The sequence below is a fragment of the Microtus oregoni genome, unplaced genomic scaffold (assembly GCF_018167655.1).
Source record: "Microtus oregoni isolate MIOR12 unplaced genomic scaffold, Mior012 000062F_ref0000492, whole genome shotgun sequence".
NCBI classification, from domain to species: Eukaryota; Metazoa; Chordata; class Mammalia; order Rodentia; family Cricetidae; genus Microtus; species Microtus oregoni.
In genome coordinates, this window is record NW_024543872.1 from 345,533 (window position 1) to 372,723 (window position 27,191).

General features: G+C 42.2%; 2 protein-coding genes across 3 annotated transcripts in view; one reads left to right on the forward strand and one right to left on the reverse strand.

The window, feature by feature from the left end:
* The window catches only part of Hibadh (3-hydroxyisobutyrate dehydrogenase), a 101,034-nt gene extending 87,120 nt beyond the window's left edge, over window positions 1-13,914 (reverse strand). The window contains exons 1-2 of one of the 2 annotated variants that reach the window (XM_041640345.1): window positions 13,751-13,914; window positions 4,285-4,445 (exon numbers count right to left, since the gene is read on the reverse strand). In XM_041640345.1, the coding sequence (XP_041496279.1) occupies window positions 4,285-4,445; window positions 13,751-13,838 (249 nt within the window). In that variant the 5' untranslated portion in view covers window positions 13,839-13,914. Of the gene's footprint in view, window positions 1-4,284; window positions 4,446-10,211; window positions 10,229-13,750 lie in introns of those variants that run through there. The other variant, XM_041640346.1, reaches the window with a different exon arrangement.
* An 11,505-nt stretch (window positions 13,915-25,419) lies between these two features.
* LOC121439601 (proline-rich protein 30-like) lies at window positions 25,420-26,849 on the forward strand. Its single transcript, XM_041640144.1, has one exon. It carries the CDS (start codon window positions 25,566-25,568, stop codon window positions 26,847-26,849), a length of 1,284 nt encoding a protein of 427 aa, XP_041496078.1. The 5' UTR covers window positions 25,420-25,565.
* Window positions 26,850-27,191: the final 342 nt, after the last annotated feature.

A 27,191-nucleotide genomic window follows, 5' to 3' on the forward strand; every position in this document is an offset into this window, starting at 1 on the left:
AGACAGAGCTTTTGATGGCAATGTGGACTTGCTGCTGTGTGCCTGGAACTGTGCGCGGCTCAGGGGCACCAAATGCCTCTGATGCCATGCTGAACTGTGCTGATCTCAGGCGGGAACTATCCTAATTCTCATAATAACAGCGCAGTTAAGGTTTAGACTGGGCAGGACAGGTGGTACTGTATTACCTCTACGTGGTGCAAGCTAAAGTTTTTAAGAAGCGCTTAGCATTTTAAGAAGTGCTCCTGGATAGTAAAGAAATACAGATTCACAATAGGCCAGGCTGCACAGTGCTCTGAATGGCAGATTTGGCTGTAACTCAGATAAAAAGACGCTCAGCTCAGTCTCAGAGTTAAAGTGCTGAGTGTGGCTCCTACATGGAAGCCCCAGAGCTAGCAGAAATGGTATATACACCATTTTGAAATTGGAGAGATGGGAAGCCAACATCCACTCTGCAGCTCAGAGGCACAACTGACTAAGAGGCACAAGCGGCTCCGCCATGTTGGACTGGACGAGGCAAGCAGGCAGTACCTGTATTTGACCTGGGATTGTTGCAGCTTAGATTCTTAAGAGCTTAGCATTTTAAAAACTCTTCAAGACAGTAGAGAATTAAAGACAATGCAATAGGACAGATTCAGATATAAAAGATCTCTAAATGGGTCATAGTGTTAGACAGACATACATAGGCTTGGGAGAGAAAAGAAAAAGAGTATTAAAAAGTCATAAAGTAAAATTAATGCTTTTTAAAAAAGGGTAAAATCTTTAAAGAGACAGAGTACAGATAGTCATAGATTAAAAGAAGTAAAGAGAAATAAGCCACGTAAACATGGAAAATTCAGAGAGTCTGTATTATATGTATTATTGTGTTTTCTTTAATTTTTTGACTGTGAAAAAGCTAAGTACAGAGAGACATCTCATTATATGGGCTGCCAAGCTAAACCAGCATGGATATTATAAAGGTATTATGACTTCAGAATTTGGGTTTAAGGATATGATGCTTTGGAAAAGAGGTTCTTCTTTTGTTTTCACAGAGGATGAGACCCTGTGGATTCCTTCTAGACCAATATGGTATGATAGACCACACCCTGCTGAAAAGTTGCTGTGAACACCTTCAAAAAATTAATTCACTAAACCGCTGACTGAGATAAACCTATTCTGCAGGATACTGAAGAAAGTGACTGAACCGTCTTTAAAATTTCCTGCTTTGTGAAAAAGTTTGCTGGATACTATTGGCCTGTAGTATAACAAACAGGATACACCATAAAAGACCTGTCTAACAGTGCCCCCATACAGTATGAAGCAGTTTGGAGAGAAATAACTGTGCCCATATTCCCAAATATTGTTTATAAATGTTCTTTTACATTTAAAGGGGGATAGGATATAGATATGAATAATTTATATTGGTATAAATTTTGCTCTGTTGATATAAATTTAAGGTCAATTTTGTTATATATATGTATATTTCTGCTCTTGATTAAGGTATTGTGATTGTGTAGATCATTTAAAAATGTAATGTATAATTAGGAAATATATGTTGTTAATGGATAATCATCAACAATAGTCAAGCTTGTAGTCATGTCAGTAAGATTTTCTAGATGTACATAGATATATTTCAGTTAGATAGGCATTCTTCGTCTCTTTCAAAGACTACAGAATTTGGCATTTAAAATGTTTTAATAACTTAGGACTTTTCATGACAATGAGACACGTCTGCTCCTGGCAGCACTGGCTACTTCAAGAGGAAGATGGGCATCGAACAGGCTCCTTATGGAGTTTGCTAGCCATTGGGACAAGAAACTGCTCTTGCCTGGACTGTTGCATAAACTGGACATAAGGAACCCGCAGAGAGAGGACTGCTGAACTTGCCTAAAGGCGAGCTGATTCTTCAGGGTTCCTGATTCATGAAAGAGTCTGAGAGACATTCTGCAGGATACAGAAGAAAGTGACTGAACCGTCTTTAAAATTTCCTGCTTTATGAAAAAGTTTGCTGGATACTATTGGCCTGTAGGCTGAAGATGGATACCCCAACGGTACAGAAAAACTTTGGGTGACTGTCCAGGCAGCGAGATGTCTCTGTCATTTCTAGAGTTTTAAAAGTTGCTTACAATGCACTTCCTGTTTACTTAGGTAATATTATATCCTTCTGGAGTCTTTGATGGAGTTGAAGAATGGACAGTTATTATAGTTTTCCTTTGTTATAATAAAAGATAAAGTAGATATAAATATTGTAACTGTAATTCTTGCTTGATAACTTTTGTTATATGTAATTTTACTATGTTAAAGTAAAAGCCTTTCTTTTTTGTTTAAACAGAAAAAGGGGAAATGGTGTAGGAGGTTCTTCTGTATTTATGTTGCTTTCATTGGTTGAATAAAAATATGCCTTGGCCTTTTGATAGGGCAGCCCTCAGGTAGGCGGGGAAGACAGAACAGAATGCTGGGAAGAAGAGCAGAGTCAGGCAGATGCCATGATTCTCCTGTCCAAGACGGATGCTGGTTAGACTCATGCCGGTAAGCCACAGTCAAGTGGCAATACAGATTATTAGAAATGGGTTAAACTAATATGTGAGAGTTAGCCAATAAGGGGCTGGAGATAATGGGCCAGACAGTGTTTAATACAATTTCCGTGTGGTTATTTTGGGGGGTTAAGCTAGCCGAGTGCCAGGAACGCAGCCCACTTCTCCTTACTACAGAAAACTGAAAAAATATACAATGCTGTGACAAGCATTTCAGTTATTCCGAAAGAAAGCTATCACTTCCACAGGCATGGAAGCAGGAATAACTGTGGGCATTAAAAGCCCCCAAGTTTCTGCTCTGAAGGATCTCCAATCAACCTCTACCTTGTTTTCTAGCTAAATTCAGTATTTAACTAACACATCCCCGCAGTTTAGAGATGAAGTAGCATTGTCATATACATGTCACCATAGAGTGACAAATGTCAAGTATCAGGATTATCCCCAAAATTAGTATCTATCTCCTTAAATCCATTGGCTACTGACTGATTAACCCCAGACAGAAAGCCAGCTTTGAATGCTTACTGATAATAAAAGGTCACCTTCTTCACTTTTTCTAGTAGAGTGAGTCATCACATCTTTCCTACAAAGTTACTAAGAGCCCCAAGGAATGCAATGTCAGTCTCACATGCGCAATAGCAGCCTCAGATGCGAATCTGAAAAGCCCCAAGATCATGGTCACATTCTCAGGCAGTACCGCCAGGGCTACGAAGCACAGAAAGCATGGACAGGAAAGACACAGGGTGTTCTGCTCCCAAATGGCTTCTAAAGTCACTAAACCTATTTCTATCTCAGGACTGCATTTCTCAGGATTTGCATTCAATAATAATCTGGAAATTGATTATTCTGTTTTATTTAGTTTTCTCCTTTTTCTGTTTCTTAGGAAGCTTTTGGTATTCTTCCAGTTCCAGGATCGTACCTTGCCTTTAGTTACCCTTCTACAACTTATGCAAAGTTTCCCTCACATTGTAGAAAGAGCAAATCTACTAAATTCAAAGACTAAAACATGATCTCTCATCATTTGAATTACTAACTAATAAAGTTTGACAAATCCAAACGGAATAGGGCCTGCCTGGCAGATACTATTATCAAACACGGTAACTCTAGTACCACAATTCTTGAAATGTGAATGGCAGCCTAAAGCAACACATTACAGTCTGGTCATAACTCAGCTCCATAGTACAGCCCACAATGTTTTTAGGTTGTCTCCTAGTTTATGGCCAATAACTAATTACGGACTCACAAAGTGCTGTCATGCAACATCTATAAAGTACATTCACATATATTTTCTCATCTGAGCTTCACAGTCTAATGACACAAGTAGTCAGTCATCATTTACATTTTACAGATGTGAAAGTCAGCTGAGGGGATAACTTCCCCCATTAAAACAAAATATAAGTGTTTGATCTGGAACTTGGACTCAGCTCTAAGTCCCAGAGAAGATTCCTGTGCTAAGACAATCATCCTTGACTTCCTCTAACAAGGTGGCTATTTCCACCAAACAAATGCATCATCAGTATAATCAGCGAAGATATTAGCTAAGGAAATGACCAAACAGGACACCTAGCAGGAAACAGACCCCCTTTTCACACTAAGTGCTCTTTTGATTTGCACCCAAATATTGAATTAATTTTAAATTCAAAATGAAAGAGAATTAACAATTGGGTTTTACAACTTTGTTAAATATACTTTAAGAAGTGCTTAGTTCTTTGAAAAAGGAAAATAAAATTTATTTTTAATAACCAAAATCTAAAGCAAATCCAAAGATAAGCCTTACCTGTTCACCAGCTTCTTGAAACTCTTTGCACGCGTCAGGGAACACGTCATAAAGAATGAGTGGATAGCCATGTTTCATGAGATTTTTCGCCATTGGATTTCCCATGTTTCCCAGTCCAATGAATCCAACTGGAGTCTTAGAAGCCATTGACCTAGAACACACTGATTTCAATACATTTATAAATAAAATAAATTTGTAATACTTTTTGAAATCCCGTTGGGGGCCTATAATTCAAAGCAATGGCTTAGTCAGGCACAGGAGTGCATGGCTGTAACATCAGCACTCTAGAAATAAAAGCAAGAGGATCCAAAGTTTGAGATTACCTTCACAATACTTAGAAACAAGCAGGGCCGGCAAAAAAAAAAAAAAAAAAAAAAACAACTCAGGAAATAAAGGCACTGACAACCTGAATTACATACCTAGAATTCTGTTGTAGAAGAGACTGTCCACTGATTGTCACACTTACGCGGTGGCCTGCTCATGAGCGCGCTCTCTCTCTCTCTCTCTCACACACACACACACACACACACACGAGTTTAATAATTAAAACAAAAAACAGGGGCTCAAGAGATGGTTTATAGTTAAGAGTCCTTTGCTCTTGCCAAGGATCCTGGTTTAGTTCCAGCACCCACATGGGGGCTCACAATCATCTGTAACTCCAGTTCTATGGGCTCCATCACTCTCCTCTGAATTCCACGGGCACCAGGAATTCACATGGTACACATACAAGGGAAAACCCGCATACGCATACAACAAAATAATCAAAAAATTGCTATAATCCCAAAAAATAATGCTTTAGAAAGCAAGGACTTTGTCTCACCTTGGAAATAACATTAGATACAATTTCTCCATTTCACAATGGCTCTCAACAAATATCACTCAGTAAATGTGCACTGCATGAAATAATGGCAGGGTTTAGAGAGACACAGATACAGTACTTGCCCTTGAAAAGTCTACAATCTACTGAGAGAAGGAAGAGAAACAACTCTACTTGCCCTTGTACTTGCAGGCTTTATTCCTCCTTTCAAAGGCTGAGTCTTGGAGACTGTGGTGTGACAACTGATCACAGCCATTTTCAGTTTGCAAATCCTCTCAAACAACTGCTTCTACTCACCATGAACATATGTGAGCCTGATAAAATCCCAAAGGCAAATTATTTGACAATCTCGGCTTGACAAACAGAGCTCATACTAGGTTAAAGTATACTTAGTTCCTTTTCAGGACTGACGCTACCACTTCCATTAAAGGTGTTGCTCCTGTGCAGCTCACATTGCTGCTGCTGTTTTACTACATACTCAGGAACCCTTGTCTTTATAGTCCACAAAGGTTCGATGACAGAGAAATCACACTAATTGAAATTGTATTTTAAAATTAAATAGATTAAGAAGTACATTTTATAAAAGAGCCCTAATGCCCATAAGTGAATTAACAAAAAGAGAAAATGACGCACAATGAGATCAGACCACTGTGTTGAGGTTGGGAAGGTACAATCTAACAATCCAAAAGCATAACAAGGAACACTGCATTTTTTTTTTTTTTTTTTTTGGTTTTTCGAGACAGGGTTTCTCTGTGGTTTTGGAGCCTGTCCTGGAACTAGCTCTTGTAGACCAGGTTGGTCTCGAACTCACAGAGATCCGCCTGCCTCTGCCTCCCAAGTGCTGGGATTAAAGGCGTGCGCCACCACCGCCCGGCAGAACACTGCATTTTTAAAGCAGTTAATTTAACAGCAACTACTGTAACTCACACAGGTAACAGGCATGACAAGGAGGAGGAAGGATGCAGTCACACAGTCCACAATCATTAAGTAGTCACCTCAATGTACTGTGTGCAAAGGTTGACATCAAACTGATCCTCCCATCTCTGTCTCCCAAGTGCTGGCATTATAGGTTATAGGTATGCACCACTACAACACCTAGCCCCTGAACATTCAAATGAGATACAGTCCTTGGCTTCCAACGACCTTAAAATCCATGAAGACATAAACTAAACACACAAAATAAATTAACACAAGACAGGTAAGGATAATAGGTTAAAAAAAACGCTGGCACAGAATTCATGGTTTGGAAATTTGAAGAAAGTACATTTAACTTGTGTATTCTACAACAGATCAGGTTTCCAACAGAGCAGGAAGAAGGGAATTACATCAATAAAAGAAAGCATGAGTACATTCAAGATCAGGAAAGCCAGAAGACGTGAACAGTAAGTTAACGTGGCAGCTTCACCACATGACAGACATTGTTACCCAAGCACTTCACTCATAACTGCCATCATGTAATATCTTTCCTAAGGATCTAGGAAAAATATTGTACGCTTAGGGAGCTAAAGTCAAATGATCACGGACATAGTCAGGCTTTGAAATTTGTTTGATCTGGTTCTGGTCTTGCAGTGCTGGAAGCTGAATTCATGCTAGGTATGACTTCTGAACATACTCTGCCTTTGGGCTTCATAGAAGTTCAATCTTGGGAATTCAAGCTTTTTATGATAATTTGGCCTAGTTATATATATAGGAATGTTCTTAGTCTTCGGAGATGCATACTGTAATAGTAGGATATATTATGGTGGCTGCTATTGTTTTTCAAATGACACACACTGGTTATGTATTTATGTGGAGAGAAATAAAGGAAATGGCAAAAATTAACAAACTGTGGGCTCTACACAAAAAACTACTCAGAATTCCCTGTAGTATTCATACTACTTCCCATCTTAATTTTTCACACAGGAGGAAACTAACATATTTATCCTTCAAAACATTATAAATAAAAGTAACTAAGAAGAATCCTGCTAGCACTGGATATAAACAGGACTGTTTGATCCCCAAGTAACTTGAAAATCATGAAGAATGACTCTGATAGAAAAAAAAAATCAAAGAATGACAACAGAAAATGTTAATTCTCTTCAGGAAAAAAAAAATGAAAATATTTTCACCTTGTCATTAGCAGAGAAACACAAAACAAAGAAATATGGGGCTACTCTTCAAGTACTGAATGGACCAACTTTTGTGTCTTGAACAAAGATTATCAGCAGCATGTAAGGACGGATGCAGATGAGCGTTCTCACACGCTATCAAATACATCAGATCAGCCTTTTTGGAAATCTATCTACATTTTAATTTAAAACAACTGACTCAGCAATCTAACTTCCTAGAAATTTACTATTTACAAGGAGCTATAAACTTTGTCTTTAGAGGGTCTGTAGTAAATGACTTTCAGTTTTGTAAGCCATAAGGCCTTTTATAACAAACCTATTCATCTGCTCTAGTTTGAAAATCATGACAGATAATAAACAGAAGTGCATGCCTTATTCTAATACAACATTGTTTAAGTATGATGTATATGTGCATGTTCACACATGTACGGATACATATAAAGGCCAGAGGTTGGCACTGGATGTCTTCCTAGATCCCTCTCCACATTATTTACTGAAGCAGATCTCCTGAACTATGAGCTTATTGATTAGCTAATCTAGACAGACAGCTTGGGGTGGGGGGCAGAGGGCTTGTTATAACCACACCCACACAGGTTTTATTTGTTTGCTTGGAATCCAAACTTGGGTCCTCAGCGTTGAATGGCAAGTGGTTTATCTACTGAGCCATGTCTTGAGCCCTCAAATACAATTTTATTTGTAAAAACAGATACATGAATATGAGCCATCATTTGCCAGGTCCTATACACTAAACTCTGAACCACACAGTTTATTATAGCACCAATTGTTACAGCAGAAAAATGTAAATAACTAATAACTTATCAGTAGAGTACTTAATTCACAATTCACAGCAATTCATATTAGCCCAATGCAATGAAATATTACTCCCACATTTAACTGAAAAGAATGGGAACAGTGGAGTGGGTAAGAAACAGCTCGACGCTCCCACATGCAGCAGCGGGGGCTCCTTTCAGAATCCTCAATAGAGGAGAAGCTTGATTAGGATTCCTGACTGATTAAGAGAATTTAACACAGATCCAAGCTCAGTGGTCATCAGAGAGGCACTCACAGAAAGGAAAAAAAACACATCAAGCTGCAGTTGCCATGTCTATGACTTTGGTGGCTCTCAAGTTACATCTGAAAGTTGTTAACATCCCTTCCCCCTTTTCCCTCTTTTTCATAAATGAAATTATAGGATGTTCCAAAGGTGTCTTGAATAGAACTGAACTCTATGAGGTAAAAACAGGGTCACAAAGAGTACACAAGGGGTCAAGGCATGTCTTTCACTGTACACAGGAATGCTCTGAGAGTCCTTGGAAAATCGTAGGGTTACAACTGAAAAAAGAAGAAAGATCACACCGAGGTGATTAATGTGTTTAGGTCTTGAGCATGACTGTCATTTAAGTCTTATCTGAAACATTTCTATATAAAAGGAACATTGTCTCTTATAGGTAACTAACTCACTAAAAATGTTGATTATGCTAGATTTATTCTTTTTTAAGAAAAGCAACATTTTCCATTTTTGAGAATTTCATGCATGAAGATGATATTCACAACATTTCTACCCTTCCTTCTCCCCATCTCCAGTTCCTCGTGTGTCCCCTCCACTCACTCAAGTTCATGACTTCCTTTACTTATTGTTGCATGTATGAGCAGTCAGCTGAGTCCATTTAGTGTTACTCAGGTGTGTATTTGTTACAACCAGCCTATCCGAGGGCTCGTCCCTGAGGAAGCCTGGCTCTCCCTCTTAGCAGACATGAACTGCCTACAGCTCTTCATGTAGGACTGGGGCCTTCCAAGATTTCCCACATCAACTCAACTGTCAAGAGGTTTTAGCCAATCCAGAGTGAGGAGAGTCTTTTCCCTCCCGCGTATCTTTAACTGTCTTTCTATCCTGCCCTACCATGGTATACCTGTTTAAGTCAGAGGGAAAACCTTCAGGATAAATTACCAAATAAAACACAGGAAGATGCAGTGCATTAATACATGAATATGCATCTCTATCTACCCTGTTCTACTGCAGCCTACCTGTCTAAGGCAGAGAGAGGAAAAGCCTCCAAGAGAAAAACCAATAAAAAATAGCAAGATGTAGAGTATTAATAGGAGAATATGCAGAGAAAAAATATACATGAAGTTATTTTCTGGGGTTTTGTATGGGTATGTTAAAAAAAAACAGTAGTTACAGCTCAAATGTCGAGTCAAGGGTCTGATTTAAAGAAAAAATCTTTTAGTAAAAATCTTTCGTTTTTACCATATGCATTTAATTTTCATAACTACATTTGTGAGAAAGGGAAATAAATGAATTGGCACAGTGAATGTTAAGTGCTGTGTGAATTAATTCTAACTAGAGAGGTTTCACTAAATGGGCACATGGGGATACAAGCCAGTTCTGAAGCAATTACAGAGTAACAGTGGTGATGAAGTGGACCCAGCAAATGTGAGCTGTGTTGCTACAACCATTACACAGGTTAACCCTCCAGCATTCGTCATCCCAGATTCAGATCCCACCTGTCTAAACAATACTAGTAATGCCCTATTGCCAAATGTCTGCTCCAGGGACTGCAAACCCTGCCAACGACCCAGAAATGTTGTGGGAAATGTTATAAGGAATGAACAAGGAGTAAGAAAAGCATTGTGAATAGTTAGCAAACTTCTATAACTCTCAGTATCACTACCTAAGTGGCAGCCAGGGGAAGGGACCGACCACAGATAAAACTCAGAATTTAAGCAGATTAAGAAAAATACTAAGATACAATCAAAGACATCAGTGAAATCCCTGTTTGTAAGTAAATTTCAGACTGGATACAATCAAAGCTAGAAAGGTACTTAACAAATGAACAAAATAACATGTCTGTTTATTGGGGAGAAAAAGTAAGTGTCAATGGGCCAGGCATGAAACAGCGAAGCAGGATGGATACGAGCAGAACAAGAGTTACAGAGGTCATGCTAGCCACCAACAGTTCCAAGTGATAGGATGCAAGAATGGCTCGGAGGACGGTGCTGACCTTGGAACAAGAAGGTCTATATTAACCAGGCCAACTACGTGTTTATCAGTCAAGACAGGTTGTCAATGATGGGCTCAGTTCTCTTCATTTCATCACTGGGGCAAAATGAGAAAACGATGGTATTAAGTAAGTATAAGTGCTATACAAAGAGAAGTAACTCACTGTTATGATCAAATTTAACTCTAAGTTTACGAGATCCTTGTGAAGTCACCTTTCAGATGTATGCCCTTGAAGGGACAAGTTACTTAACTTCTACATGTTTTTATCAACAACAGTACCTACAACAATAGGTTACTGTAAAGATTACTTGAAAAAAGATATGTAAAGCATTAAACAATGCCTAGCACCTGACACTCAGTACACAGTAGCTACTTTTATTAACAAGGCCAAGAGGCACCACTGCCAAACAAGTTCTACACCAAAGGGCCCTTTTGGCCTAGAGGGTTAAAAGGAAGAGAAAGACTAAAGGTGGCAGAGATCATTTAGGGGACTACAAGCCTCCAGTGGAGCTTCTGAAGGAGTACCGACATATAGAACTGGCTCCCGAGGCTACAGGGATTCAAAGGAGTTTAGTGGAACTCTAAAAAAAAAAAAAAACAAAAACATTCTAACCTACAAGAGAAATGCTTCCTTAAACCAAGTTTTGACAGAATGTGTGGAGACAGCAAAGTGACAGATAAAAATCAAACTGAAAAAAAAATTCAGCCAGCATAAAGGTGATACTGGTTGATTGGTGAAGAAACTAATTGGAAAACTTGACAACACTAGTTTCTAAACTTACAGATTATGATCTCTCAGATGTAATATGAGCAAGGTTATATATAGCTTGGTAACTGGACCTGCTACCAGAACTCAGTATACTATCTGTTAAAAGATTATTTTACATTTTCCAAAATCTTCCTAGTCAAAGGAACATATTTATTGTAGAGTATCGAAGAAAACATGCAAAGCCTCTGAACGGACTTTTTACTGTGTCATAAGATATTAGAGTATTCTTCCCTTACCTGAAGGAGATACAGTTCAAGACTGGTTGTCTGAAGTTACAGACAATGTCAAACTCTATGCATATTTTCCTGCATATATGTTTGTGTATGTACCCACGATAAAGCTTAATTCATAAAGTTGGCACAGTAAGAGACCAATAGACAACAATTATAACAATACACTTTTTGAAGTTATAAAAATGTGGTCACTCCAAAAATACCTTTCCATGTAGTATTTTCGGTCTAAGAGGTATCATTTCCAGAATGGTATAGCCTCTGGGGACTAGCTGGAAGGAAGGGGTCGGGGGAATGGAAAAGGTGTGACAGAGGGCAATGGAGGTAAATATTATCACAATATACTGTTATCTATGCATGAAACTGAAAAATTTTACATTTAAACATACAAAAAGTACAACCCAAATATACAAAAAGAACCAGTGATTTGTTTTAAACTTAGTATTGCAATTAAAATACAATACTATTTCATTTTTCCATCCCACCTTTGGTCAGGCGGTCTTTAAAAATGTCCTGATACAATTCTTCCATGTACATGTTAAGGAGTCCCAAAAAGTGAGTAGAAGAGCCTATATCTGTATACTTTTTAACCTCTCTACGAAAATAGGTCTAAAGCTAAATATAATTACCTTTTAAAATAAAATATAAAATTTTCTTATTAAATGAGTTATAAGACAGGAAAGTAATTATTTTTTTCCCATTTCTTCTGGGATGCATTTGTAAGTCTCATTTTTAAAGGTATATAGATCTTTATAACATTACCATCTACAAGCTATATGTAGATGGAAAACATATGGCATATATGTTTTATGCCATAAACAGCTCAAATACATGGTGGAGGCAATACACCCAGAGAATTCAGAACATTAAATGTTAGTAATTGAACATGATTCCTTTTCTTCATTTCCCTAGACTTTCAAATTGCATGGAGATGGGTTCCCCCCCTTTTTTTTTAAAGATTCAAATCTCAAAAAAGTTAACATTTTCGGAGTTAGTTTACTATTTGCAGTGGTTAATACTAGTTTATGTTAACACCGGCTTTTAAAACAACTCCAGAGTAAAACAGGATGGCTCAACGGTTTCAAACACTTCACTGAAGAACTACTACTTAAAACTGTTCATATATACATACCTTTGGGCCAAAGCACCCCAAGTACAATGTGGTTTGCTAAAGCAGTGTAACCAGCCTTGAGAAATAGGTCCTTCCAGCTGTCAGAGCACAGCATTATAGTCTTTGGCCTCAGAGTCTCCTATCATGAGTTATAAGAACGTGCATAACTCTTAAAACATACATGAAGAGCTTGTAAATAAACTACTGAACAGCAACACATAGTCCCAGGCTGATCTGAAAGACCAGTGCATTCCCGTAAAAACTGCTGCTCCCTTTAGTACTCTGGGAAAGTGATGCTTAAGAAACTGTATCCAAAATCACGTGTTTGCATCCTGCTGCCATGATTCCTTTTCTGTCTGTCATCCAAGTCACCTGTTATCTATCACACAGACAATCTTCCAAAGCAGGAAGGAAATTCACAGGTTTTCCTGAAGGGAAAGGCTGGCGACAGCTCAGAAACCAATTCCCAGCCTATTTCTTACACAAAAATAGCAGGCATTCTGCATCCAGAGCCCCTGGCATGCTAGGCAAACACAAGGGGGCTGTTGATTTGTTCATCCATAAACGTTTACATTTAAAAAATCTTTCCGTGTCCCCCACAATTCAACCAATTCTTAATTAAAGAGGTGTCTTGGTGTCCTAGAAAATCCAAGAACTGGGAAGAACCAAGGGCTACTTCCTAGACCTTGTTGGAGATGTTCGAATTTACTTATTCAAGGGTCTCGGGAGTTCCTCGTGTGAAAAACGAAATGACTGAATGAGTTCTCGGGCATTCATGTGGCTCTAAACACGGCCTCTTCCTAAACTTTTCCCAAACAGTTTCCACAACTTCCAGCAAAGCGTAGTCAGTCAGATAGGTTCTGGCTACAATTTTGAGGACGTTCAAAGAGTTGTGGTTAATAATTTGACAAAAGTCCACCACTTTCAGGCAGCACATAATGGAGTGAGCCCGGTTTGCTGGTCAAGGGTGACAAACTTTGCCAGATGCTAGGATACCGCCATGCTACGGATAAGGGTGATTAAACACAACTCGGGCCTTGAAGTTGCAGGTAGCGCCCGCTTAGGGTGAAGCCGGGAAGCTGGAAGGCTAGGGGTCGCCGAGGTGGATGAGGCGGGGTCACCCCTGGAGCTGAGCCCTCCAAATGTTCTAGGAGCCCCAACTCCAAAGCGCACGCCCCAGACCCAAACACTCCTCCCCTTCAAGAACCCAAGCTGTTCCTGGGTCCCGCCGAGGACACTGAACAATCTGGAGTCCGGCAAAGGGCAGGAAGGGAAGACTGACCCCTCAGGAGGCAGTTGCAGAGGGGCCCCGGGCCTTGAAGACCGCCACAATTGTCGCTTTTACCCTCAAACCAACCGCAGCCCTTGGAGCGACAAGCCCTCTTCCGATGACCCGAGGAAAACGCGCAGAAGGGGCGCTAGGTCCTTACCCGCTGCAAGGCTGGCCGCGGGCCGCCGCCGGCCGCTCCAGTACCACAGACGGGAGGCTGCTCCTCGGAGCCCCAAGGAGGCTGCCATGCTGCCCCCGCCCCGCCTCCGAGCCGTGACCTCGTCCGCCTCACACACGGCCTGCGGACTGAGTGTGCGCAGCCGGACTAGCCGGCTCCAAGCAGAGGACAACTCGCGCACGCGCCCTTGCTGCTCTGGGTGGGCTCCGCCCAACGAGGGGCGGAGCACGATGTCGAGAGGCGTGGCCGGAGAGGCGAAACGGACCAATCAGGACTCCCAGATCCTCAGACGCCCTGCCTGTGGCCCGCTGCAGCAAAGTTTACCACCTTCGGGGTAGAACACTTCTTTACCCCAAGCCGAGGGGTGTGTAGGAGGCGGTGGCTGTCACTACCGCCTCCTCGGAGCACCTGCCCTGGGGAACTGCCTCTTCCTAGGGCTGGTAACTGTTTTTCTTCCTAGAATGCAGCTATTTCAGTATTTAAAGAAAGAGCAGAAATTCCATGTTTCCTAGTATAGGGACTCAGTTTTAGCTTTAGTAATAAATACATGGATGTCCCAATGTTAGCATATATATTTTTAGTTTCTGTTGAAAAACAATAGAATCTACCATGTGTAATTACTGAAATCCATGTGATATAGGACTGAACGGTTTTTCCAATCATATTGAAAAAATAGTAAGAAAGTAATTGAATAACGTTGTTCTCTTTGAAGAGTAGACTTTCCAGGAATTTGCTGAGTTCCAAACGTTGTTTGTTTATTTGATTGATTGATTAATTGATTAATTGTTTCGAGACAGGATTGCTCTTTGTAACAGTCCTGACTGTCCTGGAACTCTTTGTTTTGTAGACCAGACTGACCTCGAACTCAGTTCCTCCTGCCTTTGCCTCTCAAGCGCTGGGATTAAAGGTGTGTGTCACCATCGCCCAGCTAAAGACACATGTCTTTAATGATTGAAAATTCTACAACCTGCATACATTTTGAAACCAGAATCTAATGGTATGTTAAAATCCATCAGGGAATATATAAGTGTATCATACAAATAGATGCATTGCTGCTTTGTCCTTATTTGAACGGTTGGTATACATATCTGAATTTCTGTTCGTTGGGGATAATTGCAACACTTTCTGTTTCCACTGAAGGATTTTCATCTTCGGTACCCCCAAAACAAGACTTCGAAGAAAAGTAAATCAGGAGGAAAGAATGAGGTTTGGGGGCCATAGCGATCCCTGGATGTCCACCTCCCACCCTCCAAGTCTGTTTGTTTTTTTTTTGTTTTTTTTTTTATTTATTATGTATACAATATTCTGTCTGTATGCCTGAAGGCCAGAAGAGGGCGCCAGACCTCTTTACAGATGGTTGTGAGCCACCATGTGGTTGCTGGGAATTGAACTCAGGACCTTTGGAAGAGCAGGCAATGCTCTTAACCACTGAGCCATCTCTCTGTTTTTATCTTGTTTAATTCATTTCCCTTGTATTGTATTCATCCAACCTAAAAAGCAGAATCAAGGGGTTGAGTTTGACCTTCAAAAAGCAAAACCAAAAACCTCTTCCTAGTTATCTGTGGAGTTGGTTGGTAAAGAGGAAGTAAGGTTTTGCCATTGTGTTATTGCTCCCAGGAAGCCACACTTAGTGCAAACACCCATTTGTAAATAGTAGGAAAATAATTCCCCTCATTGGTTGTCTTTCTCAACAGTCCTCTGTCCTGCCATAATAGAAAAGAACAAAGACAGAGGTAAAGGAAAAGTTAAAAAAAAAAAAAGTTCTAGCTATTAGACAATCTCTCCGATTTGGTGCTTCCATCCTAATAGAACTAATTGGTTTCTGGAGCATTTCATGTCTCTCTATTAGGTTTTAACTGGAATGGATTTTCTGCAACCAATAAATGTGTCCCTCCAGGTTTCTATACTTAACTGCTGAAGAGCAGTCTGCTTTCCAACTGTGTCGACCCCCACAGCAGAGCTGTTTACGACACAGGACAATACATCAATTCATCTCTGCGACTCCTTGAGTTAATATCCCGGTCCTCTTGAGATTTTACACCCAATCAGATTGCTTTTGTCATTTTTATTGTGGGCTACTGTTTTTGTTTCTCTGAGTTGTTTATGGGGCTCCTTTCTTGAAAATGAGTTATTTCTTTGCAAAAGCCTGACTCCTGTGAACACCATCCTCCTGAGGGTGGAAAGGAAAGGAGCCTGTGGGTGAGCAAGCAGAGTTCTACTTTGTTTTGCTTTGGTTTCGTTTGGTTTGATTTTGTTTAGACTTTGGAACCCACACTATTGCAAGTTTGATTCTTTTTGTTTCAATGCCACAAAGGAGGAAGTCATAATGTTCAGCTTATTCCCACGTGGTGTGGATTGTTGTCTCCTCCCAGAAGTCCTGCATTGTTTCAAGGACTGTCACAGGAGGGTTTCATAAGTGTGACTTTGTTACCAATCCTCACTATCTATTAAGCAGTTACTGCCTGGGGTTAGCTTTGTGGATGGGGGCTAGGATTTAAGACTGGCCTGCAACTTGCTATATAAACTAGAATGGCCTCAAATTCCTGGGGATTCACCTGCCTCTACCCCCTGAGTGCTGGGATTCAAGATATGCATCACCACACCCAGCCCATTCTGGACTCTTTAAGAACATGATCTATCCCTGATTGAGAGCTGGAAAAATGGGATTGTGGGGAACACAGGAAGCCCTCCTTAGGTCTCAAAGGGACAAAGACTCACTGGGGTGTCAACATATCAAAGCGAACTCTGACCACCTATTTCTCCAGCTTCTGTCAGTACCAGGGACTGGGCTGCCCTTTCCCCAGCTGTTCTTCCCTATATAAACCAATCATTTTGGGTAATCCTTTACCTCTTTGGTCTCCTGGCTCTCCCCTCTCCCTTTCTCCTCTCTTTAAGATGGTACGCTATTGCAGGAATTTTGATCACGCCGTGACACTCCAGAGACTGTTCAATAAAGTTTACCTTGAATCAGGGGGTGGAGCCAGTGACTAGCTAACCAGAATTGGTCATAGAGAAGCCAGCAATTTGAATAGAGAAGATGCACAGGAAGAAAAGGGCGGGGCCTTGAATTTAGTGCTTCCTTTTGGTTTTGGAACAAACCCCCCCCCCAAAAAAAAGTGAAGAGACTCATCTCTTGCTGGGTCTCTAGCCAAAAAGCAAGGTCAGTGGGTTGTGTCTCAGCTTCCGAGATGGTTTTCACCCCCACATCTGATTTATGAATCTTTGTTGGTAAATGGAACGGTAGAGACTTAGTCTAAACCTTCAGATCTGCCAAGGCTGCAGGACCAGAAGGCCCTCAGCGCAGAGGCCTGAGTGACCAGTGGGGCTGCAGAGGATAATAGAAATATCAGTAGATTCATGTGCAGCCACTAAGCTGACAGAAAAACACTGGTGTCCTTAGTTACCTCCATGATAACATGACACCATTTCCCTTGCTCCATCACTTGAGTTCCCCAATTCTCTAATTTTTCTTCCTTTCCTCCTTTCCTTTGTTCCTGCAACAGTTTTACTTCTCAACTCTCAAGACTTCCTTGGAAGTGACCGTTTCAAAGTCTTTTGCTTGGATGACAAATAAGTATCATGAAAATAGTCGAGTTTAGAAGCTGGATCCAGATGTTCATATAGCTCAGTGGTGGAGCCCTTGTTCAGTTTGTGTGAGGTTGTGTTGAAAACTCAGCACTGAGCTGGGAGACAAGGAGAAGAAAGGATACTTACAGTCACTTGACCCTTTCAAAAACTTATAAACTTTGCATCAGGTTTGGCTGGTTGAAACCCAAAAGTCCGAAGGATAGCAATTCTTTTTTTTCCATGCACGAATGAAGCCAGGTCTGGAAGTGTAACTCCATAGTACAATATATATGAATGTGTGCATACATGTAGCATGTGCAAGGACCTGCACTCATTGCCACCACCAAAAAAGAAAAGAAAGAAACTTAAAAAAAATAAAGCTTTTCAGTAGACACATTTCCAGTGTGACAGTTCCAGGTTATTAAACTCCAAGGTCAGCTCTCATTTGTTTCTGGACTGTTCTGGTTTGACTACCTGGCTGCTGCACAAATTCTAATTGGTCCTAATAATAAAAACCCGGAGTCAGATGTTAAGGGGTGAAAGCTGAGCGATCAAAGAAGCAGTACAGCCAGCCACTAGAGGCTGTATTCCCAGGCTAAATCCTAAGACTGCATCCTCAGACTGAATCTAAGCTCCTGGCTCCTCCCGCCTTATATTCTTCTGTCTACCCAGCCGTATCACTCCTGTCTCCACCTCCCAAATACTGGGTTTAAAGGTATGAGCCACCACCGACTGTATCTGTTTCTCTTTGAGACTGGATCAATCTAGTGTAACCCAGGGTGGCCTTGAACTCAAGTAGTTCCGTCTGCCTCTGGGAGTAAAGAGTGTGCCATCACTGCCTGGCCTCTCTGGCTAACTGGTGGCAGCTATATACTCTGATCATCAGGCAAGCTTTATTTGCTGGATCACCTGGCACAGTTTTCCAGCTTTTCATCTTGTTGGAGTCCCAGGCAAAGGGAAAGATGAAAGAAGTCAAGGAGCCCACTGACTGTCCTCATCAGCGTGCGAAAACTCCCACACTACAACGGCTCTTTCCACGCTAGAACTTAGTGACTTAGCAACACCTAGCTCTGAAGAAATATTAAAAATATAGTGGAGAGAACTTCTTTTCACTTTTTTTTTAAAGAGTAGATCTGGATAGGCATGACCACCAGTCATTCCCATAATCAATTTTAAAAAATGTTTTGCAACACAAAACATTGATAAGATAATCGAACTGTAGCTCAAATAGAAAGTTTATCTGAGTTCATATTATTGTGTTTATTTAAGAGGATTAAAATTTTTATAGCAGAAATTCGTGTTTAACAGGTATATATATACACACACAGATCTCCTGCTCTGTCATCAAAGGGAGCCTAGCAATGAGGATTAAGTGTTGTCTAGTTCCATTTTCCAATCTTTGACGATGGTGGTTAACAGTTATCTACCCTTGTAAATACGAATTACAAAGGTTATTGAATGAAATTGGACATCATGTATTACAGTTCGAACATAAAATATCCCCCTCAGGTGCATGTTTTGAACATCTGTTCCCCAGCTGGAGGTTGTATTTTGAGGCACTGGAGAGTCTTTAAGAGGCTGGTCTCCCTGGTGGGTGGAGGCTTAATTTGTATTGTCATTCTTTGTGTTCCTTGTAAATACCCATTACTTTGACAATGGCACAGTGTATCTAAGACATGGGTCCCTTGAAGACTGGCTGGCTATTTTCATTATCTAGAAATGTCACTTTATTGGCTCCGCACTCCTACCCTATGCAGCTCAGAAACCACTTGATGATCTTTGAGAAAGAAAAAGAAAGAAAACTGAGAAAGAGAGAAAAAATGAGGTCATGAGCAGCTCTCAAGCCACCAGAATTCAATATGCAGCTACTGCTGAGACAAATGTCACTGCCTGTGCAGAAGGCCACACCCACACGTGGATATGCACTGTCCTTTTCCTAAGGGTTCGGTCTCTCCATAAATGCCTGTGTTCAAACTTAGGTGAAAATCTCTTTTCAATGAACTCCAAATTACTTTAAAAAGCGCAAGAAACTATAATAACCTGCCAAGGAGAATTAATTAATATATTAGGGAAATAAAATAATGATTTCCACTTGGGGATGTAATCAGCACATTCTGTGTGCTCTAATAAAGCTACCCGGAAAGCCAAGCTATACTCAGAAACCATTTCACTGATCCACCAGGCTTAAGTTCACTTGCCAGTCCATTCTCTCCCTATACACAGACGCTTACTGGAATTCAAGGGTTGCTTTATAGGCACGGAATTGAAAGAGGGGGAAGCAAATCAGATGTCCAGCAGATTTGTTCTCCCTGTTGTGATCATGGTAACTGGAAGTGCTCACAATCGATGCCTACACCTCCCGTGTTTCTTTTCAAGCTAGACATGGTGCTGCAACTGGACATATGAGGTCCAGATAGAGGATAGGGCTTCCTCTTGCCTGGATAATGGGCATCATCAAGGGTTACTTTTGCCTTTACTTATCCCAAGGTATAGACCAGAGAGTTTTGCTTCTTTTTAAGGAGATTACATCCCTGTTGTTAAAAAAATATTTCCCTGGATCAATAAACTTTGGGGGAAGGACCGTCTTCATTCCAAGATGCTGCTGCTTCTTTCTTTTCTTCTTTTTTTTTTTTTTCGTGTGTGGAAAATATCTTTTCCTTTAAGGTTTGATGGTGACTATAGTTTGACCTATCTTTTCATGCCAAATTTTGTCATTTGGAAGATTAACATGACTTCCCTGGGTCTTGTAACATTTTGAGGTGGTCAAAAAACTAAAAGTTCTAGAAGTACTACTTGATCCTGATAAAGCTGAATAGCAGCAGCTTTTTTTAAAAAAAAAAAATTATCAGCATTCTGAAAAGATAGCAACTTCAAACTGTTCACACTGACATTTGAAGGCCTTGGAGCTGTCCTTTCTCTTTTTTCCTTTGTCACCAGCATTTATTAATTGTACAATTAATGGATTTCATTTTGACATTTCACACATGTATATAACACACTCTGATCATCCTCAACCCCCTATATTTATATCCTGCCCCCTTCCCACCATTCCCCTTTTTCCAAGCCATCTTTTCTACTTTCAAATATTATGTCTATTGTTTTCTTTTCTCTTTATTATTGTTACATATAAATAAAGCCTGCTAGTCCATTTAGTATCCATATAGTGTTGCTCATATGTATATTTTTTAAAGGATGATGCGTGGTATCAGTTACCAGTGAGGGGCTAGTCCCTGTGGAAGACTGACTTTCCCTTTTCAGCAGTCATTAACTGCCTTCAGCTCTTCTCAAAAGATTTCTTTTTTGTTAGTCATGTCACAAAACTCTTAGAGAACATTGTATTTTATCTCATTTACAAATTTTAAGGGCACATTATCCTGGCCCTCAGGTTTTCACACTGTCGTGAGGCTTCATTTGCTGGCAACTCAACTATCAATGTCTCATACCAACATAGTGATGGTTTGAATGAGAATGGTCCCCATAGGCCCATATGTTTGAATGCTTAGATTAGGAGGTGTGGCTTTATTGGCATGGGCATGGTCTTGGCCAGAGAAGATTGGTCACTGGGGGTGGGCTTTGAGATTTCAAAGCTCATGCATGGCCCAGTGTCCTTTCTTTCTGATTGCTGCCTGTAGATCAGAATGTAAAGCCCTCAGCTGCTGCTCCAGAGCCTGCCTGCCTGCTTCCTGCCATGATAGCCATGGGCTAATCCTCTGCAACTGTAAGCAACTCCCAATTAAGTACTCTTTTTTTTTATAAGAGTTGCCTTGGTTGCGGTGTCTCCTGACAGAAATAGAACATTAAGACAAACACCAACAATGTCTCTTATTTCTTGAGCACATTTTTATGGCAGGAACCAGGAACCAAATAAGTTATTTATATGTATGAATTCAGATTATCTTTTAACAACTGTATAAAGTGATCAAAATTATATTTTAAAATGAGACATGTATAGCCTAAGGTGTTATTAACTTATCCAGGATCACATAGCTAGGAACTAGTGCTGGAGCTTGTAATCAAGCATGCTTTGCATAGAGTCTCACACCTAAATCTTAGCATCCGTAAAGCTGAGGCAGGAGGATGAAGAGTTTAAAGCTAGCCTGGGCTACATACAGAGGCTCTATCTCAAAAACAAGCAAAGGGGGAGTCAGCAAGATGGCACAGTGGGTAAAAGTGCTTGCTGTACATGTCTGATGTTTTGAGTTTGAACCCTGGAACTCATGGTGAAAGTTGACAATCAACTTCTGAAAGTTGTTCTCTGATCCTCATATGCATACAGTGATCGCAAATAAATTAAAATAACAACAGAAAACACTCCAAAACAATGAGCCCAACCTGGCACTGTTATCAGGACCAAGAACTTGGGTCATAGGCCCAAGGGGAGAACATACTTCTTTTATTCTTCTAAAATGAGCATAGTATTAAAATGACTCCTGATACTTACTGCCATACCCATAGATCAGTGTATCTCTCAGCCCTCACCAGAGAAGCTTCTTCTTGCAGTAAATGACAATTGGTCAACATGCACACAACAGGAGACCACAGAATGCTCAGGCCTAAATGGGATGTCTGTATCACACCCTTCTCCCAGTGCTCAGAGACCTAAGGGCCTGAAGTGGCAGATAACTGCAAGGAGAGAGTGTTTGCAGACACAGCGGGGCAGCTGTACATGGGAACTCGTAGCGATTGAGATCACACACACAGGAGTTTTGCCTGCTTAAGCCAGACAAAAATCCCAGCATGGAGTGGAAAAGATAGGCATGAAGTGGCACCTGTAGCTGAGGAGCTGTTGGCGTGTGATGGCTGCTGGGAGAGCGAGAGTATGTTGCTGCTGTTGTTGTTTAATGATGTCACTCCTTGTGGGTTGACTGTACTCTGGGACAGGCCCCATGCTTGAGAGTATTTGAGCAGCACACATTGGACTCAATGAGTTTAAATAAAAGGAGAGAACATGAAGTTGGGTGGATAAGGAGGTGGGTGTGGATCTGGGAGGAGGGGGAGGAAGAGGGTGAATGTGACCAAAATATATTGTATGAAATTCTCAAATAATTAATTGAAATATTATTTTAAACAATTTAGACAAAAAAAATTAAGCCAAAACCAGGCGTTTTATTCTGCCATCCATGTTAATAAGCACTATATAAAGTGGCGGAAGCTACCCTCTTACTGGGAATTTGGTCCTTAGTCTTATGTGCTTTAACAGAAGTAGTGACACGTAGCAGGGCTTTGGTTAGTACTCTTACTATTTAGCGCATGAAAAATATTCAGTGCTAAACCCAATCTACCTCACGTACATACAAACAGCATTTTTACTTTTTGTTTGTGAATTCTTTGCCTCTAAACTAACTCCTCACTATACCTTTCTCAAAATAATCCATTTATCAAGTGTATGCATGTGTGTGTGTGTGTGCACATGCAGAGGTGTACATGTGTGAACATTTTTGTGGAGGCCAGAGGTGGATACTGGATGTCCTTTGCAATAACTCTCTACCTTATGTTTTATGAACAAGTCTCTCACTGAATCTCGAACTCACCAATATGACTAGACAAGTTGGTCCCAGGGATCTTCCTGTCTCTGCCTCCCTAGCATTGGGATTATAGTCGTGAGCTGTACATTACTTTATCATGTGGGTTCTTGTAGGTGGAGTTTCTCTGTGTCAATGCAATCATTCCCAAATAACCACACAGAGACTTATTATTAACTACAAATGCTTGACCAATAGCTCTCAGGCTGGTTATTAGCCAACTCTTACATTTTAAATTAACCCATATTTTTTATCTACCCTCTGCCACATGGTGGCACCTTGGTTTTTGGCAAGGAGGGTTTTGAGATAGGGTTTCTTTGTAGCTTTGGGTCCTGTCCTGGAACTTGCACTGTAAACAAGGGTGACCTCAAACTCATAGAGATCCACCTGTCTCTGCCTCCTGAGTGCTGGGATTAAAGGTGTGCACCACCACCTGGCCCACATTCTTTTAACATGGCACATTTATCTTGCTTCTCTGCCTCTCCTCACAACTCCCCAGACTCTGCCCTTCTTCCTCCCAGGGTCATCTGGCTGGCTTTCTCTGCCTGTACCTCCTGCCTAGCCAGTCAGCTCTTTTATTAAACCAATCAGAAGGTGCCTTGACAAAGACACATCTTCACAGTGTATGAAAAGATGATTCCATAACAGGTTCTAGGAATTAAAGTCAGGTCCTTTGGCTTATGAGACCAGCACTTTACTGAATGAACCATCTCTAGAGTCCCCAAACTAGTATTCTTTCTTATTATATTTATTTTGTGGGGTTTGGGGAGCATGCTCATGGCACAGTGAGTTTGTGGAAGCCAGAGAACAATTTAGGAGAGTCAGTTCTCCCCTTCTACCCTGTGGGTCCTGGAGTCAAACCCAAAATTGTTGGGCTTGGTGATAAGTGCCTTTGCCCGCTGAGTTCTCTGGCCAGTCATAATATGCCTGAAAGAAGAAATTTGACCTGTAGTAAAGTTCTGGCTCCTTTGTTTATTTGTCAACAAACATTCTGGTTTAGCTTAGAGAACAGCAGACTATAAGGCCAGCCTCCTTTATTTGTGTAGGGATAAGTCCCACCCCTTAGGGGGCGTGTTCGCCTCGGGCTAATGTCTGCCTATAAATTTGGCTAGTGTGCTCCGAGCTGTCGCTTCTGCTTTCCTGGTCTCCTCAGGAACGGTGGTTCTGTAAGTCTATTTCTACATTAAAACTATATATATTTTTACAATCTGTCTGCATTCGTTTACGCTGCTACACCTTTAATCCCAGCACTTGGGAGGCAAAGACAGACGGATCTTTGTGAGTTTAAGGCCAGCCTGGTCTACAGAGCGAGTTCTAGGATAGCCAAGGCTTCACAAAGAAACCCTGTCTTAGAGAGAGGGGAGAGGAGGAGAGGAGGAGGAGAGGAGAGGAGAAAAGGAGAGGAGGAGGAGAGGAGGAGAGGAGAGGAGAGGAGAGGAGAGAGAGAGAGAGAGAGAGAGAGAGAGAGAGAGATCTGGAGCATGGGGAGAGAGGGGGAACAGAATCTATGATGTCATTATCTGACCTCTGTGACATAGGCTTTTGATACCAGAGAAAGCCGCTTCCAGGGAATGAGCCCCTCAGCTCCCACTGGGGGCAGCAATGCCGCCCCTTAGGCAAAGCTTTAGTCTCTGGGAGCCATTTACCTGCTGACCCTACTGTTGCTGCCACAGGGACTGACAATCACCTCTGTCAAGGCCAGGTTGAGTGAGAGGGACACCACTGTGAAAGGTGACAAGTGGCCAGGGGAGCCAGCATGCCAGGAAGTCAAAATGCTTACAAAATCTGTGTGTCAGGGATAGAGGGACAAAACCCTGCACCACAGAAGAGCTCTGCCTGACAGAGGCCTTGAGGCACCACTAGGAGTGGAATTCAGGGTAAGAGTCTGTGTAGGGGTCAGAGGCTGGAGGCAGAGGAGACTGTTTTGTGACTCTGCTTTCTCTTCCCTTTTTGAGGAAGTGTCTTGGAAACAGCAGAAGGAATCCACATTGGTAAAACTGCCTATTATCTCCATTCCTTTCCCATCTCCATCCTTTCCTCTATCCTTCTGATCTGCTCCGCTGTTTTACGGTTCTCTAAAGCATCCACCAGGTTTTCTGACCTCAAAGGTGACAAACAGCTAGTGTCTTTGCTGTTATGTTGAGACAGATGCCTGTAACCCAGGTTGGTCTTGATCTCCTTGTGTCCCTGCTGGGGATACAAGCTTTAGCCAGCATGCCATGTTTATGTGCTCTTGGAGATCAACCCCAGGACTTCTACCAGCTGAACTACACCCGAAGACCTCACATTTAGGGTTGTGATAAGTTCACACTGGAACTGAGTGCCTGGAGCAGAGTCCAGAAGTGGACCGATCGTTCCAACATCCTGATCTCTGTCTTTTTCTTTGCAGGTCTTCCAGACTGGGTCGTCTTCTCGGTTCTACCCAGAGTTAGGGTTGCCCCTCGGCTCCCAAGGGACAACTCTCATTCCCATTTCCGTACATCTCTAGCGAATGGCTAAGAAAAAGTGAAGAGCCAAGCTTAGATGCAGGCTCCGGACTGAGCACCCGAGAGACAAGCAGAAGAGGCTTCGTGTTCCCTTGGCCTGCTGCTGACATCTGCAGTGAAACTAGGCAGCGGCCACACTGCTGTGGCAGAAGGCAGTCACCAACTGGAAGGTCTCTAATTAGTCTTGTGGCCCCTCCCACTTTTTTTCCTGGATTCAAGGCAATGTTGCCTCAAAACAAGGACCAGGTGCTGCTACAGAACACAGTACCCCCAGGGTGTCCCCCTCAGGTCCTCTCACAGTTTGCTGACTCCCCTCCATCCAACTTAGCATCTCTGTCCCCCCATCAGTCCCTCCCTCCTCCCCACCTACCTTTGCCATCTCACAGGCCAGCCTATTTTTCCTTCTCTTCTCCGCCACAGCCCCACTCTCCTGGGCCTCACTTCAACTCTTCCAACTCATATTCTGACTGTGTTTCCTTCCCATTCTCTTCCTCCCTCCCGAGTTCCCCCACTTTCTTTCACCAGAACTACCCTTGTCTTCCTTCACGACACTCATCCCCTCCCCTCAACTACCAGCTGGGCGCCTCCCCTCCTCTTTCCCATCACTCTTCTCTTTCCCAGGTACAAAATTCCTCTCCTCACTCTTGCCAGTCTCCTCCCCACCTCCAGGGCATCCATAGTTCCACAGCCACGTCCCCCAGCCCCAGCCCCCCTTCTGGAGGGATTTCCAGTAACAAACAAACACGGCAGTGTCCTCAATCCAAAAACACCAGGTCCCTTGGGGTGGCAGGGGGATGCAAGGCAAGCAAGGTGGACCCTGCAGAGTTCAAGGACCCAATGGCCCTCGCCCAAGCCCTAGCCGACCGTGTGGGGCGCCGCAGAATTGCAACAGATCTCCAGCTACTGTTTCTGCGGCTCATGTGTCTCGGCACATCCACACCCGGCCAGGCCCCAGTCGTGGAGTATCCCATTTGTCTACAGTGCCTCCGGCCCCACACCCGGTCTTGCCCCACCCCCAAGGACAAGATGGGGGCAAGGCTTCTTGCCTTCCCTCAACTACTGCCCTGTGCTCAGGGCCAGGAGTCTGGGCCTCTCCGCATAGGTATTGGCTTCGGCCTCCACTTGTCTTGGGGCCAGGCCAAAGCCTTGCATTTGCTACCACCAAAAAAACGGCAAGAAACAAGTCCTCAAGGAGAGCTCGTCCTGAGGCAACCGCCTACAACCCAGACCCCAGAAGCTCAAGTTATGGACACACTCTCCCAGGCCGGGCCCCTCAAGTTTGCAGGCCTCCAATCACCAAAATCCAGCCAATGTTCCGTGCCTCCAGCTCAGGCACCAAGATGGGTCACTGCCTCCCTAAGGCCCAGATTGTCTACAGCCCCAAAGAGGTTGGCGACTCCAGAAACTATTCTCCAAAAGTTACCACCTTCATTCCAGAGCAGCGGAGACCCTATGGAACACCCTCTCCAAACCCCACCCTCCCTACCAGGACTTCTCAGACCTTAGGAAGCCACAGCAACACCTTGAAGGGCTGGCTGGCCGGAGGCCAAGTGTGTTCTCCTGCCCTGAACCCTGGAAACCCCTTGTGGAGTCTGCTCTCCCCTGGTTGAAGACCAGAAGCACCCAAGGCCCCATTCAGCCTTCACTGTATCCAATAAAGTCTAACCCTGAGACTTGTGTCTGAGTCCTACTGTGCCCACAGGGTGGATTCAAAGGCTATAGGATAAGGTCTCTCAACAAGGTTGGAGGGAAAGGAAGGTCAAGGACAGAAAGTGCCACACATCCCAGTATCTGAGCTGCTTAGAGACCTCTGCAAGGCCCTTTTCTGGTTTAATTCTAGTCTGTGGA